This window comes from Cibotium barometz, chromosome 27 (assembly GCF_041138505.1).
Source record: "Cibotium barometz isolate CiBa-2024 chromosome 27, ASM4113850v1, whole genome shotgun sequence".
Taxonomy (NCBI): Eukaryota; Viridiplantae; Streptophyta; class Polypodiopsida; order Cyatheales; family Cibotiaceae; genus Cibotium; species Cibotium barometz.
This window is the reverse complement of record NC_141072.1, coordinates 7,486,700-7,501,739: the sequence shown is the minus strand read 5'-3', so window position 1 is coordinate 7,501,739 and position 15,040 is coordinate 7,486,700. Positions and strand designations below refer to the sequence as shown.

Here is a 15,040-nt window from a genome sequence, read left to right as displayed (position 1 = left end):
ATCTAGTACTCCCAGTCGTATTCGATGAAAAGCACGAGGACCAAGCTAAAGGTCAAACAAAATCTATCATCCGTGCTTATGGCACAGCAAAGGGATAGCATTTCGTTGTCCTATTTGACATGGACAGCTCTATGATCCATCTCTCCACAGTTGGCTGCAAAGATGAGTTGTACATTAGTGTCTCATAACATACTCGTGGAGAGGTTCACACATGGTCTCGGCACTTGAGTTTAGTGTTCAAAAGGCCACATTCAAGTGAGATTTCATTGTTTCACCGCTTCTGGAGTGTGACATGATCCTCGGCATCAAGCAGTTCCGATTGTCAAGTGCACACCAGTCAGGTGTACAGTGACATGGCATCATTATGGCTTCATTAGATCATCAATAGTCATCAGGCATTTAATCAGCATTTTACAGGCATTTTTCAGGTATTTTATGACCAGCCGACTGGCATTTATGGTATTTATGCTCAGTCGTGGACATACAGCAGCTGGCCGACTGCATTAATGCTGGCCGACCAGCATCCCTCATGCATATAAATAGAAGAGCATATCCATTCAGTCATCAGCAAGCTCATCAGTGAAGCGCATCGTCCTTTGGATCATCTGGCGTTTCAGCATCAGCAGCAGCACAGTAACGCATCATCAGCATCAGCCCTCATCTCAGCAGATAGATTAACGCATCTCCATCAGCATCATATTCAGCAAACGCAGCAGCATACAGTCCAGATTCAGCCCTCAGGTCTGCGTTTCATCATCCCCTCAGCATTCAGCATCTGTTCCCAAGCCTCCCTTTAGCGTTTCCTTCCCAGGAGACAAGGGAAAGAGTGGACAGCAGTTCAGCCCGCATATTCAGCATATAGGCAGCATATTCAGCATTACAGATCCATTTGGATCATCATTGTAACATCTTTCATTCATCTAATATAGCTGCATTGCATTGACACATATCTGTTTGTCTCTTAAACATCATTAAGTGCAGTTAAGTATAGACTAAGGTTGTGTTTACGACGGTCAAAACCTCTCACATGTCACATTGGTATTAGAGCGTTACAGGGTAACCAGCCTTAGAGCATGTTCATTCCATCAGTCATTCAGTCAGTCATCAGTTTTATCGCTTCCGCACAGTTAAACCCAGTTCTCAAAATTTTGCAAGCCACCCTTAGGGATTTTCCCTTAGGTCTGCATCAGTAACCCATCCATCTGCATTCTTGCACAGCATATAGGGTTGCACATGGCTTGCATAGCAGACATCTTAGCAGTCCATCTTGCATCTACAAGGCATACATGTTGCCCATGAACTCTCTGGGGAAGAAGGACATCCATCATCAAAGGAGGACATAAGTTTTGGGCTTCAACTGGCAGCAGCAGGGAGTTTCTCTTCCACAGAAGACGGAAGTTTGCTCCAACATCGCCTCAGGAGGTTCAGAGCTTCAGGTACGACGGAGATGGTAGGTGAAAGGTTTCCAGAGGCAGGTCAGGGGTGACTCAGGTATTTGCCATCCAGTTCCCGCAGTACATAGCGTCTTGGCTCAAAGGATTTCACTCCTGCAGACGGCTTCAGTCCCAGCAGAAGACAGAAGGGGGCAGTGGTTCGGAGGAAAAGGATCGCAGAAGAGTCGAAGGTTGCCAGGTATACACCCAGCAACAGTTTAGCAACGGGGAATGTCACGTGCACACCAGTCAGGTGTACAGTGACATGGCATCATTATGGCTTCATTAGCATCATCAGTAGTCATCAGGCATTTAATCAGCATTTTACAGGCATTTTTCAGGTATTTTATGACCAGCCGACTGGCATTTATGGTATTTATGCTCAGTCGTGGACATACAGCAGCTGGCCGACTGCATTAATGCTGGCCGACCAGCATCCCTCATGCATATAAATAGAAGAGCATATCCATTCAGTCATCAGCAAGCTCATCAGTGAAGCGCATCATCCTTTGGATCATCTGGCGTTTCAGCATCAGCAGCAACACAGTAACGCATCATCAGCATCAGCCCTCATCTCAGCAGATAGATTAACGCATCTCCATCAGCATCATATTCAGCAAACGCAGCAGCATACAGTCCAGATTCAGCCCTCAGGTCTGCGTTTCATCATCCCCTCAGCATTCAGCATCTGTTCCCAAGCCTCCCTTTAGCGTTTCCTTCCCAGGAGACAAGGGAAAGAGTGGACAGCAGTTCAGCCCGCATATTCAGCATATAGGCAGCATATTCAGCATTACAGATCCATTTGGATCATCATTGTAACATCTTTCATTCATCTAATATAGCTGCATTGCATTGACACATATCTGTTTGTCTCTTAAACATCATTAAGTGCAGTTAAGTATAGACTAAGGTTGTGTTTACGACGGTCAAAACCTCTCACATGTCACACCGATAGCATGCCCCCATCCTTGATTAACTGAAGGACACCTTCACAATAGTTGACGGTTTACCTAAGCCCATCATAATCCGTGGGGATAGGAGCATCCAAGGAATCCCTCTCATTTCACATATACAAGCCTAGATAGCTCTCAGAAAAGGAGTTGAGGGTGCGTTGATTTATGTCCACACCCAATAGTCTGCTGTTCAACCACCAAGACCCTCTAAAAAAAAGTTGGGGGGTCTCCTTTCATAGTTCCAAGACATCATGTTGAGGGACGACCTCCCACCCATTCGTCTTGAGCATCGTCGCATTGAAATGGTCCCTGGGACAGAGGCACCTAGTTGTTGGGGTTTCGGAGCTCTCGTGTGCGTATTAACCGTATATGTGAAAACTCTCCAATGCTTGATATATGCCCTCAATTTTGAAAAATGATGGAGGATGTAGGATTAATGCTCTAATTAAGTTGGATTTGCATAAATTTGAAAAACCCCAATTTTACTTTCTTGATGCTTTGATTTTCTCTACATATGCTTTGGCAATTTTTCTTCTGATATGCTAGTCCAACCACAGGCGTATGGTGTGTCCTCTGATATGCTCATCAATAGTAGCAACAACATCAGCAGCGCGGGTGGCAACTTATGGGGTTAATGGTGACCAGCTGACGACTGAGGTGATAGGCGCAGCAGCATCCGCATCTGCATCAATAGCGTGGCGCAACAACGAAGGGGCGACAAAGTTGCATGCAGGTGTGAGCAATAGGAGGGCGAGCTAAGGGTGTACAATAGAGGAAAGAATCGGATAACAGGCTTGCAAGATGGCGTAGCCAATGTCAGGAACGGGCCCGCTCCAACTTGTTGAACATGGGTTGTAGGTGAGGTTGGCCCTAAGGATGGGCTGCTTGAGCGAGGCCTTGGCACTGGTTGGTGAGACAGTGTTGCACGCACGTTGGCCCAACGACCTTGAGATCCTTGCCACACCACTAAGGATGGCAACGAACTCAGCTAGTAATAGTGACTCACTTGGTGAAGACCTCCTCTATAGTACGAGAGAACCAAGAAAGTGACCTACTCTAATACCAAATGGTCACTTCTGGTTCTCTCTTGGAAGGAGAGAACCACGTGAGTGACCTGCTTTGATACCAAATGTTGAAAACACAATGCTAGGGATGGAGGGTCGAAGATGACATCCATGGCTATGGTGTTGGAACCGACAATGATAGAGAGAGAAAAAGAGAGAGCTAGAGAGAGAGTGAGAAGTTCACGACTCAAGAATGATGTGAAAGTTGCTTGATTAATTTTCAATGAAGTACATTAACCTTTTATAAGTAAAAGGGTTCTCCTTCTAACATCATTGCTTGTGTCACATCACACACAAATATCTGGATATTATTTATACCCCTCTAAGAAGTGGTTCACACACATAAATACGTAAGTGGATGTTTACTCCTTTGCTAGAGAATGTTCACTCGTGCATACACATATTCAAGCTTACTAGCCTTTCACGCACAAAACTGCGATTAATTTTCAATGAAGTACATTAACCTTTTATAAGTACAAGGGTTCTCCTTCTAACATCATTGCTTGTGTCACATCACACACAAATATTTAGATATTATTTATATCCCTCTAAGAAGTAGTTCACACACAAATACGTAAGTGGATGTTTACTACTTTGCTAGAGGATGTTCACATGTGCACACACATATTCAAGCTTACTAGCCTTTCACACATATTCAAGCTTACTAGCCTTTCACACACAGAAAGGCGCTTAATAGCCTTTCACACACAGAACTGCGATTAATTTTCAATGAAGTACATTAACCTTTTATAAGTACAAGGGTTCTCCTTCTAACATCATTGCTTGTGTCACATCACACAAATATCTAGATATTATTTATACCCCTCTAAGAAGTGGTTCACACACACACATACGTAAGTGGATGTTTACTCCTTTGCTAGAGGATGTTCACACGTGCTCACACAGAACTGCGCCTTAATAGCCTTACACAAACATACTACCACACTTATATGAGTGGGTTCACACACGTAAGACCTTGATTCCCAAATCTGCAGCAGCAAACGTGAAGAAATAAAATTGTGAGTAGAGTTGTTGTCAAACAAAATCCGCACCTGGCCATCTATAGATCCCTCAGCTCGGAGATCATGCAGACCAAAGGTTAACTCACTAGTCTGACACCCTTGGCAACTCCTGCTATCCAAATGATGAATTTCACCAAAAGAGATCAAAGAGTTACCTTGTAGTTCCATAATATGTACCAAGGTCATGCCCAAAAAAGTTGCCCCAATGACCCCTAGTCCAATTAGCCATGTTTCAAAAAGATGAACAAAAAACTACACATGGTTCCACCTAAGGTCCATTCTTCTAGGCCTTACCAATTCTCCCTTCCTTCGCGCATCTACCCCCCCCTCTGTGCAGCCCCCCACCCCCCCCCCTCTTCTTTCGCTTCTCGTGCCTCCGCCTTGCCTTGCCCGCCTCCCTTCTCCCCTAGGCGCCTCCGTTTCCTCCCGCCCCCTTTCTTCCTCCCCCGCTCTTTTCACTTCTCGTGCTCCATCTTGCCTTGCCCGCCTTCCCCCCGCCCCCCCCCCCAAATCCGTCCTCCTTTTTTGTTTTCAGCCTCTCTTCCTTTCTCCCCTCCCGTGCAGGCGGCGTTTTCAAGCTCTTTGGGGTTTTTTTCTCTATTCGGCAAGCTTCGGCCTTTTTTGGTCTTCGCCCGTCCATGGCAGCCGCTCCATCATCCCCGACCGAGGCTGCTGTTACTTGCATTTCCTTCTCCAAAGCGGATCTTCAAGTTCTCGCCACAATTGTTGCCTCACTAGACGCCTACACCCTAGCTTGCAAAATTGTTGGTAGCCACTTTGCGGGCGAACAGCTCAAGGATCTTTTACAAGCAAGCCTCATTGGCGAGCCTGCAAAGATCACCGATATTCACCCACTGGGGCACGGATACTACGAGGTGGAGTTCAACTCCCCAACGACGTCAAACCAAGTCATGCCGCTGAGCCTCCTTGCACTGCGTATGATGCAAGCCTTCTTTGCACGGTGGCAGCACGGCTTTGATCCAGCGTCTGACCATATGGCTAGCGTATCGGGCTTGCAAAGATCACCGATATTCACCCACTGGGGCACGGATACTACGAGGTGGAGTTCAACTCGCCAACGGCGTCAAACCAAGTCATGCGGCTGAGCCTCCTTGCACTGCGTATGATGCAAGCCTTCTTTGCACGGTGGCAGCACGGTTTTGATCCAGCGTCTGACCATATGGCTAGCGTATCGGGCTTCCCAAGCCTTACCTTCCTCTTCTCCCAATGATTGGTGGTGCCATCGGGAGAGTGATGGAGTCCCCCCCACTACTGCCTTGGCCCTCGCATGGGCAACTAGGATTCCATCCCTCTGCATCTGTGTAGCCTTGCCGGAGTCGGTACCGCATTGTATATCTATTCCTATATCTTGTGTCAAGTCAACACACCAAGGTTAGTTTAGAAAAAGACAACAATTCAACCAAAAGGACAGAGAAGTGCCACGGCCCACACCTGTAGTGCCAAAATCACAACCCAGAGAAAACAAGTTGAGCCAAGCCTTAGACAAAGGTAAAATGAAAGTGGAACCACAAGCATAAGAAAAACAACAGATTCAAGAAGATTCCATAGATGTTCTCCTGTTAGAATGCTGTAAATGCTTATGAATGTTGTGTTACCTTCACCAGAGGGCTGGTGTATGACTGGATGATGTACTAAAGGCTGGATACTGATGTAAACTGATGATTCACGGCTGAGAACTGCTATAGACTGAAACGCAGACCTGTAGGGATGAAGCTGGACTGAAACACAGGCTGAATGCTGATGCTGGACAGAAAACGCAAGCTGAATACTGATGCTGGACAGAAAACGCAGGGCTGTAGACTGAATTCTGGCCTGAATAGATGCTGAAAGCAGGCGACTGTTCACATGCAGAAAACGCAAGTATCTTATGCTGATTTGGGGCTGATCTGATGCGCTTATGGCTGTAGGGCTGCTGAAGATGCATGCGTTGGAGAACCAAGGTTGGCTGAAGCAAACTCAAGCACTCCAAGGGCTGGATGAGACTAGTCTAGTGCTGAAGGCAAGGAAACTCCTAGGGCTGAGGAAGAAAGCTCTTAGCACACTAAAGACTGAATGAGAAACTAAGCCCTATGCAAGCCTATTTATACTAACTAGAGGCTGGTCAAGTTGGTGGTCATTTATTTAATAAAGTTTATATTTATAAATGACAATAAATGCTAAATAAATACCATAAAATATGAAAAAAATACCAAATAAATCCTAGTACATTCCCTAAGGCTTCTGGGATGTTCTAAATGATGCACAGGCATATGAATGCATATTATGCAGAATGCAGAGTGCTTTCTGATGCAAACCCTAAGGCTTCTACTGACTCTATATGCATGAATGATTCTCTCCAAGTGGGTTAAGGGACTTGACTGACTGACTGACCCGCTAAGGCTGAGGAATGACCTACGTAGCTCGTGCCTGACTTATCCTAAACTGAGGATGTACAATGGGGTCACGGCGTACAACAATTATCATCCTACTAGGTTCTAATACTGTACAACTGTTGCACTGCTGCTGATGATGAGCCATCTTGTCACCATGCACTGAGTGCAGAGTGCATGTGACATTCTCTCCTGCTTAGCTTGGCGGCAGGTTCATGGCTTCCAAGTAGTCCGCCAACAACTGGGAGTACTCCTGGAAGAACTCCTCGTCGAGCCATACGGCTTCGTGGGTGCCTCGATCTCGGAATTTCGTATAGAACTGACGTATCTGTCGGCCTGAACCATGCTTCCATCGATGAAGAAGGATCTTCTCAGGCTCAATAACTTCTACTTCGTCTACCACGTCTGGCTACTGTTCATCTGAAACATCAAACACTTCTGGACCAACATATGGTTTTAGCCAAGAAACATGGAAAACATCATGCATTGTCCAGCTGGTAGGCAACTTTAATTTCATGGAGACATCATTTAACTTCTTAACTATTGGAAAAGGGCCAAAACTACGAAATGAAATCTTGGGACAATATTTGCCCACCACTTAAGTGCTTGGTGATCTGTGATGACTGTGAAAATGTGTCCATAAGGAAATGTGTCAAATGTTTGAGAACTGACTGCTATTCTAGCTTGCCCGTGAAAGTCTTGGAAAGACAAGAGGGAAACTTGCTAGGAGGTTCTGCTAACTGTGGGATACTGGGTAGGAGGTCATCCTTAAAAATGTCTGAATGAGAAAGGAGATCTGCTAACTGAGGGACTAAAGATGATGAGACAGCGGTTATTGATGAGATAGAAGCTGTCTGAGCATAAATTAATGCTCCTTCTGCTCCCTTGCACATAGCTCGTCTGGAGATGAGAAATCATAGGAACGCCAAGAATGCTCCTATCCCCCCGAATCATGATACGCTCAGGAAAACCTTTAGAGATACACCAGTGAGATGAGGAGCCGCTAAGTGGACTTTGTCTTGTGGGTCTGTGATCCTAGCTAATGGAAAATGAGCATTAAACTGATGAATAAATTGATTAACTCATGAATGATCACACTTTGGGAGGCAGTTCTGTGTTGGCAGGAGCACTGAGTAGCTGGCCGACTGACCCAGCAGTAGTCGTGGACCCTTGTGCTGCTGGCCGACTGGGCATATACAGTCGTGGGCCTCATCTGAGCTGGCCGACTGTTAATGCAGTCGTGGAGGCCTCTTCACCAGGCCGACTCCCTATCTGGGGACATATAAATAGGCCCCCAGTCCCCATACCACACTTGTATCTTATTCGGGATCTTCTTGTGTATATAGAGCAGAGTTACACGCCTACATCTCTCTCTCTCTTGTGCTGTTTTTCTGCCTGCGTTTTTGCTCTTGTGTTCCCAGATTTGGTCATCATCTCCGCTGCGTATTCTGACATGGTATCAGAGCCTAGGCTCTAGATAGGTCTTGGGATTTGTGTGAGCAAGAGGGGGACTGTTTTGTGGCTGATTGGTGGACTGTTTTGGGCTGATCGGGAAGAGAAGGTGCAAGAGGAAGGCGGGCTGATTTGCTGGACAGCCACTTGCAGGTTTTAGTTCTTCTTTGTTCCCACCCACCCACCCTTTTCAGAGTACATGCCCGCTATGGCAGATCTGTTTGAGATGGCCGAGAGACATGTGAAGATCCCGACACTCCCCACGTTCCCAGTGGACCGTCAGTTGGACAGGAGCAACTACGGCATATGGAAGGTTATGATGGAATCTGTTCTGAAGTCTTAGGACCTCGCCGATTTCGTCATTGTTGGGGTTCCACGGCCGAAAGTTGAGGAAGGGGAGTTACCGTCAACCCGAAAGGACCGGGAGGCCCAGACGCAAATGTGGGATCGTGTCAACGCCAGGGTCCGTTCGTTTATCTTTCTCAACTGCACACCGCAGGTAATCAATCATATAAAGCATATGACGCTGGCCAGAGGTATATGGCAGCATTTGGCCTCACTTTACAACAGGGTATCGCCCATGAAGAGGATTTCCTTGGAAGTACAGATGCGGATTATGAGCCCTGCAAAGTCGTCGACGATGCGGGAGCATATTAACAAGCTGCAGGCTCTTCAGCAGGAAGTTCTTCAGGCTGGGAAGGAGATATCGTCAGAGGACATGGCCATAACGTTGCTGTCGCACTTGCCCTCTTCGTACTCAGCATTTTACTCCTCTTTGATTACCAGTGGCAGGCTCAGCACCATCACGTGGGAGGAGCTTGTGCCCATGGTCCTAGACCAGGAGGAACGATTCACAAACCCTCCTCGGGGTGGAGGTTCGGAGGCCTTAACTGGCCAACGGTCGAAAGGCCGTAACTCGGGCAAAGGGAAGGATTCATCGGAGAAGTCTTCTGAGAAGAAGTCCGACGCTGATCGCGAGAAACTGAAGGCAGAGAGGACCTGTAATGATTGTGGCGAGAAAGGCCACTACTGGATGCAGTGTCCCAAGCGGAAGACCGAGAAGGGTGAAGATTTCTCAACAGCAATCATGAAGACTCCGGCTTTTGTGCACCTGGAGGTGATGGACACCGATGCTTCATTTTCTTCAGGCAGGGAGGAGATTGGAGGACTCTCCGCAACGGATACTCGGGAGTGGATTCTCGATAATGGTGCTTCCAGGCACATGACTCCTTCCCGTTCCGGTTTACAGGATCTCTGCAGGCTTTCTGGTCATATTCTTACTGGTGATACATCCACTATCCCAATTCACAGTGAGGGCAGGATGGAGATAGTTCCCGATGGCAGAGGGGGGAAGCATTCCTCCCAGGTGTTGTATGTTCCAGCACTTGGTTTTCATCTGTTGTCAGTGCATCAGGTTTGCAAGACTGGCGTACGGGTGGAGTTTGATGAGCATTTTGTTGCTCTCCGGGACAAAGCAACAAGCCAGGTGGTTTGGGAAGGCGGAGTGGAGAATGGAGTTTACAGGCTTTCAACACTCTCTCTCCCAGGTCCTCAGGTTTGTGATGAGTGGCAGTCTGGTAATAGCCACTTAAGTGTGGATACGCTGCAGGTGCGGGCTTTCCGAGACCAGGTGGTGGATAGCTTGCCAGTAGATGGCAGCAATTGGCAGGAACTTTCCAGTACTGATGTTGGTAGTTCTTGTGTTCGTCAATCAGACTTATGCTCTAATGTCTCGTAGTGTTCGGGATATAGAACCTCCAGTAGATAAGGATGTTCTTTCCACGGGGACCTTTCGGAAAGCCAGGCAGGTGGCAGGTGCTTACTTGCAGAAGGAGGTGGTTTCTCCAGGCTTTGTGGTTCCGGATTCAGAGGGGGTGGTTGACAGGTTTCAGAAGGCCTTGCGTGGTCTTCAGGAGGTTTCCAGGACTTGTTTGTGCACCGTAACAGGTGTTGATCCTTGTGAGCAGTGTGATGTCTCAGTGACTCAGAAGCTGTATGGTTCATTGATCTGGTTGATGAACACCAGATTGGACGAGAGCTTCCTGATGAGGCAGTTGAGCTCATGGTTGCAGATGTCTCTTTGGCAGGCAGGATTGCGTTTCCTGTGGTTTCTGCGGCATGCGAAGGATCAGGGACTCTTGTACACAGGAGGGGGATTGTTGGATGGAATCCGACTCCACGGTTGGAGTGACTTGGTTTGGGGAGGAGATCCGGACACGAGGAGATCTACTTATGGCCCAGGAGCAGTTTTACGGAGCAGCAGGAGGTTACACTGCAGGTTTGGGCTTCCACTGGAGGAACCCATGGTCATCCAGAGGCACTTTGTTCGTGAACAGATCGTTGCTGATGACATCCTGCTAGAGTTCTGTTCGACGGAGGACAGTACAGTGGACCTCTTCACGAAGTCGCTCTCTCAGGATTTGCTCAGGCGGCACCCCAGCTCCCAGTGGTTGGTTACACAGCCAAGAGCTGAGAGGGGGTGTTAGAAGTCATCTCCTGTCTAGATTTATACACCAGGGCCTTTGTTGTGGGTGTGCCCGCCTGTATGAGGTGTTTTATCATTTTTCCTCACTCCCCGCATTTTTCCCCTATTTTTCCTATTTTTTCTGTGGCTTGGGAGGCAGTTCTGTGTTAGCAGGAGCACTGAGTAGCTGGACGACTGACCCAGCAGCAGTCGTGGACCCCTGTGCTGCTGGCCGACTCGGCATATACAGTCGTGGGCCTCATCTGAGCTGGCCGACTGTTGATGCAGTCGTGGAGGCCTCTTCAGCAGGCCGACTGCCTATCTGGGGGCATATAAATAGGCCCCCAGTCCCCATACCACACTTGTATCTTATTCGGGATCTTCTTGTGTATATAGAGCAGAGTTACACGCCTACATCTCTCTCTCTCTTGTGCTGTTTTTCTGCCTGCGTTTTTGCTCGTGTGTTCCCAGATTTGGTCATCATCTCCGCTGCGTGACAATTAGCAGCTACTTCTGCTTCTTACCATTGAACAGCACCTACAAGCTTCCCTCATGCTCAGTTTTCAGCAATAAACATCAATTTCCAGCATTTACAGGTCGCCTACATCTGTGTTTTCTATTTGTTTTACTTTCTTTCAGTTCCAGGATGGTGTTTAGGGTTGAAAGAAGACTCCTCAAGCTTCTGCATGTGACGTAAAATGCCTAACCCCTAGGCTATGGTTAACCTAACCTGAAGGTCTTAATCCTCATTGGGACGTAACAATACCCCATCTCACATGCATGCCTCTTCATTTCCAAGTACACATCATAGGAAACCGACTCATGTTTCGGCCCGTACAAGGAAGGAACATGAGCATTATATTCCTACAAGAGGAGAGTCAACATTGGTGAGGAGGATGTACATCGCACAACAATTGTCCACCAAAGCTTTGGCTTTCATCTCCCAGTTTGAGATTGTCTTTCACGATGTCACGTGCATGCTCTCCCGAGTGTGACGGCGACATGCTTCTTACCCATTGGCTAGCTCAGAGGTTGAATACATAGCCGGATTCATGTGTTTGTAAGGGTTATTGTCCCAATTCATTGGAATATTGTCCAAGCGCCCAATAAATGTGAACAGAGTTATTGGGTGTTTGTGACTTAGTTGCACATTATTATAAAGGTTGGTAGAGTTGGTAGCCAACTCACACTATAAATAGAAGTCAAGGCCTTAGCCATATTAATTCATTGATCAATCAGCCATCATTGAGTCATTGAGAGTCCAGAGGAGTGCTACCATTGAATATCTCTATTTAGCATTATATATACTTCATATTAGAGTAATATATGGTAGATTAGGTCATCTCTCTCTATTGTGTATTGAGTATGAAGAAGAAACACTTTGTTGTGCATGGGGTTTAAGTCACTAATTAGGTGCTAATCACAATCAATCAATCATAAATACGCTTCTACAAGCACCCATGTTACATTGGTACCAAAGAGTCAAGTTTTGACGAAAGAAAGGCTGCATTTTTTTTCTTGTCATAAGGGCGTGGAGATCCATGGCAACAAAGAACCTGAACGTCATCAACATTTTCACTCAAGTTTGCGTTTTTTTCATCAAGGCTACGTTTTGTAAATTTTGTACCAAATAGCTCTTGTGTGTGCAAGGGAAAGGGCAAGAAAGGGAGCCAAACACACCAAGTAGAGGCTGGACAACACAAGCAAGCAAGACGGCGTGTTGGTGCTTCGAACACAACCAAATAGGGGTGGAAGAAGGTGCATCATGGTGCAATGGTGGGCACCCAAAGGCTAGATCTGGGACTCAGTGATTTAAAGACAGATCTGGGAGCGCATATAAAGGCAACCAGATTTAGCAATGCAACTCAGTGATTTAAAGACAGAGGTATTCCCATATCTCTATGATTCTTTGCCATGGATGGGTTGGTAAGTACATTTGTAGATTCCTATAAGACCAGAGATAGGACAAGGTTAGGTGGTTGTTCTATAAGGAGATCCTCCATACCAGGCATCCTGTACTTGTGCATGGAATGTCATGTCGCCTACTCCATGGTGAGATGAGGAATAGTGATAGGAGAGTATTCCGGGAACGTGTTCCCTGTGCATCCTTTCTAGGTATTGCTTGATTTGTTTCATGTTGGAAATCTGATGGTCTTTAGAACGCACTTTGCATGAAGATTGTACTTTTGAGATTATTTGTGATGTTACTTTAACTAGGCTCAATTTAGCCTTTGATTGGCTACGAATTTGGACACACATGTGACTCTTGTACTTGCACTTGAGTTTGGATTATGGACCTTCTACATGGACAAATGGACGTCCTTATGGAAGTATGGAATACAGGTTCATGGATTGGCATTATGGACTCGGGAACTTGCTTTTTGGGAATATGGATCCGTCTTGTAGAGATATGATTTTGCATTGACCATTTGGTCTTTTGCGGACATAAATCTCTCTCTCTCTCTCTCTCTCTCTCTCTCTCTCTCACACACACACGCAATGAATGTATATTTATTTGAACGTATGTATAGAGCCATGATGACTTACCCAGAAATGGTGAGAATACTGAGGGTTCCACTCTCTCTCCCCGAGCAAAGCTCTGAGGAGCACGCTAAGGACGCCGGCGACCTCCGGCCATTGGCACCGGAGCAGGAGGTCATGGAGGAGGAGGTTCAGTGTGCGCTTGTGGAGGGCCGAGAGTCCAATGGAGCCGCCGACGGAGACATCCCTGCCGTACTGTTTCCGGAGGGAAGCCCCCTTGTACTTGCCGTAGGCGTCATCCGGGAAGGCCAGGTCCTTGGCCTTGCGTAGGACTTGGTCCCTGTACTCTGTTAGCTGGGTGCCTTTGAGGGGACCCAGCAGACGGGCAGCGGAGAGGGTCCGCTTCTTCCTGCCAACCTCCTCCTCCCTGAAACGCTTCCCCATCCTGATGCTTGTTCAAAAGCCATTCGAAGACCTACTTGATTTGTGAAGAGACTTTTATTTCGCTATTAGAGAACAAATTAACCAATAATAATCAATCATTCTGTGACCTGCCCACCCAAAACGGTTTTTTGGTGCATATTAATTAATTAATTTAGTAAGAGTTTGTATAGGCATATTCAGGCTGGCTCCACATTAATTTACATTAATTTATTAATACAGGCTCAATACAATTGATGCCTAACCTTAGCATATGGTAAGGTTAGACGCCTCATTGGTGTTTGCCTAACACTGCTGCAGCACTAGCGACAACAGATGACCACCACCACAAACAGCCGACGCTCACACCCCTTCAAAAAAAAGATTTATCGAGTATTATTTTTTTAAGACCATCGCATATAAATCTCTCAAATGGCACACCATAACAACTGCATCATCTTTCGTAGCTTCTGATTTTTTTTTAATTTACAACTGCCTCTCTCTCACGTCGTCTTTCTCTACATTCTTTCTCTACATTGGAGCCACAGCCTCAAATGCCCATGGCACAGTCCTACCTTTTATTAGCATTTTGAGGCGGTTAGGAAAAATTTGGAGATGTCTTCAAAATTCGGAAAAAAAAAACCACACCCAGCATAATCTCATTTTTTTTTTCTAAACGTTACATTATAAGGTTTACCTTATGTAAACCTTACGTTTATATTGTAAGGTTCTATTCTCTCAACTAGTTAATTAATGCGAAATGAAATTTGGTACCCATATTAGGGCACCAAAATCTATGGGGATTTGGATATCTTCTTTAAAAAGCATGTTTTGACAATTCTTCTTGTCTACATTCTTCAAAGGCACCCCAATATCAGCACCAGGATGCCCTATCTCTCTCTCTTTCTCTAGCAATCGCCCAGTACACATGCAGGTCTCTCTCTCATACTGAACTTGCTGATATGGAGGCACCGGTTCGTTGAGTGGGGCTGCTACTGTTGGCTAGAGATGTTGTAATACACCGTCAAAGTGTAGTTACGGGTGCATATTATTGTCGTTCAATTACGTTTTTGCTTGTAGTTTGAGTTGTGGGGTTTGCGAGAATCAGAGTAGGGTACTCTCGAGGAGGAGGAGGAGTGGAGGGGAAGGGAAGAGGACGGGAGTAGGAGGCGTGGGTTAGTTGCGCGGGTAACGCAAAGCGAGAGGGAGAGGGAGAGGGAGAGGACGAGAGTAGGAAGCGCGGCTTAGTTGCACGGGTAAGGCGGAGCGAGAGGGAGAGGGGAGCCGCAGAGGGGGGGGGTGGGTAGGTAGGTATAGGGTTGTAATTGAATGCCATGTCAATGGCATTCAATTAATGCAAC

At 46.5% G+C, this 15,040-nt stretch overlaps 1 protein-coding gene across 2 annotated transcripts in view; it reads right to left on the bottom strand.

Annotated features, from left to right (window-relative positions):
- Positions 1-13,810, bottom strand: part of LOC147623029 (TAF RNA polymerase I subunit A) — a 71,971-nt gene extending 58,161 nt beyond the window's left edge. The window contains exon 1 of one of the 2 annotated variants that reach the window (XM_086821053.1): positions 13,326-13,810. Coding sequence is in view for 1 of the 2 variants with exons in the window: in XM_086821052.1 (XP_086677178.1) it covers positions 13,326-13,703 (378 nt within the window). In the remaining variant the exon portion in view is untranslated. The remainder of the gene's footprint in view (positions 1-13,325) is intronic. The other variant, XM_086821052.1, reaches the window with a different exon arrangement.
- Between the last annotated feature and the right edge of the window lie 1,230 nt (positions 13,811-15,040).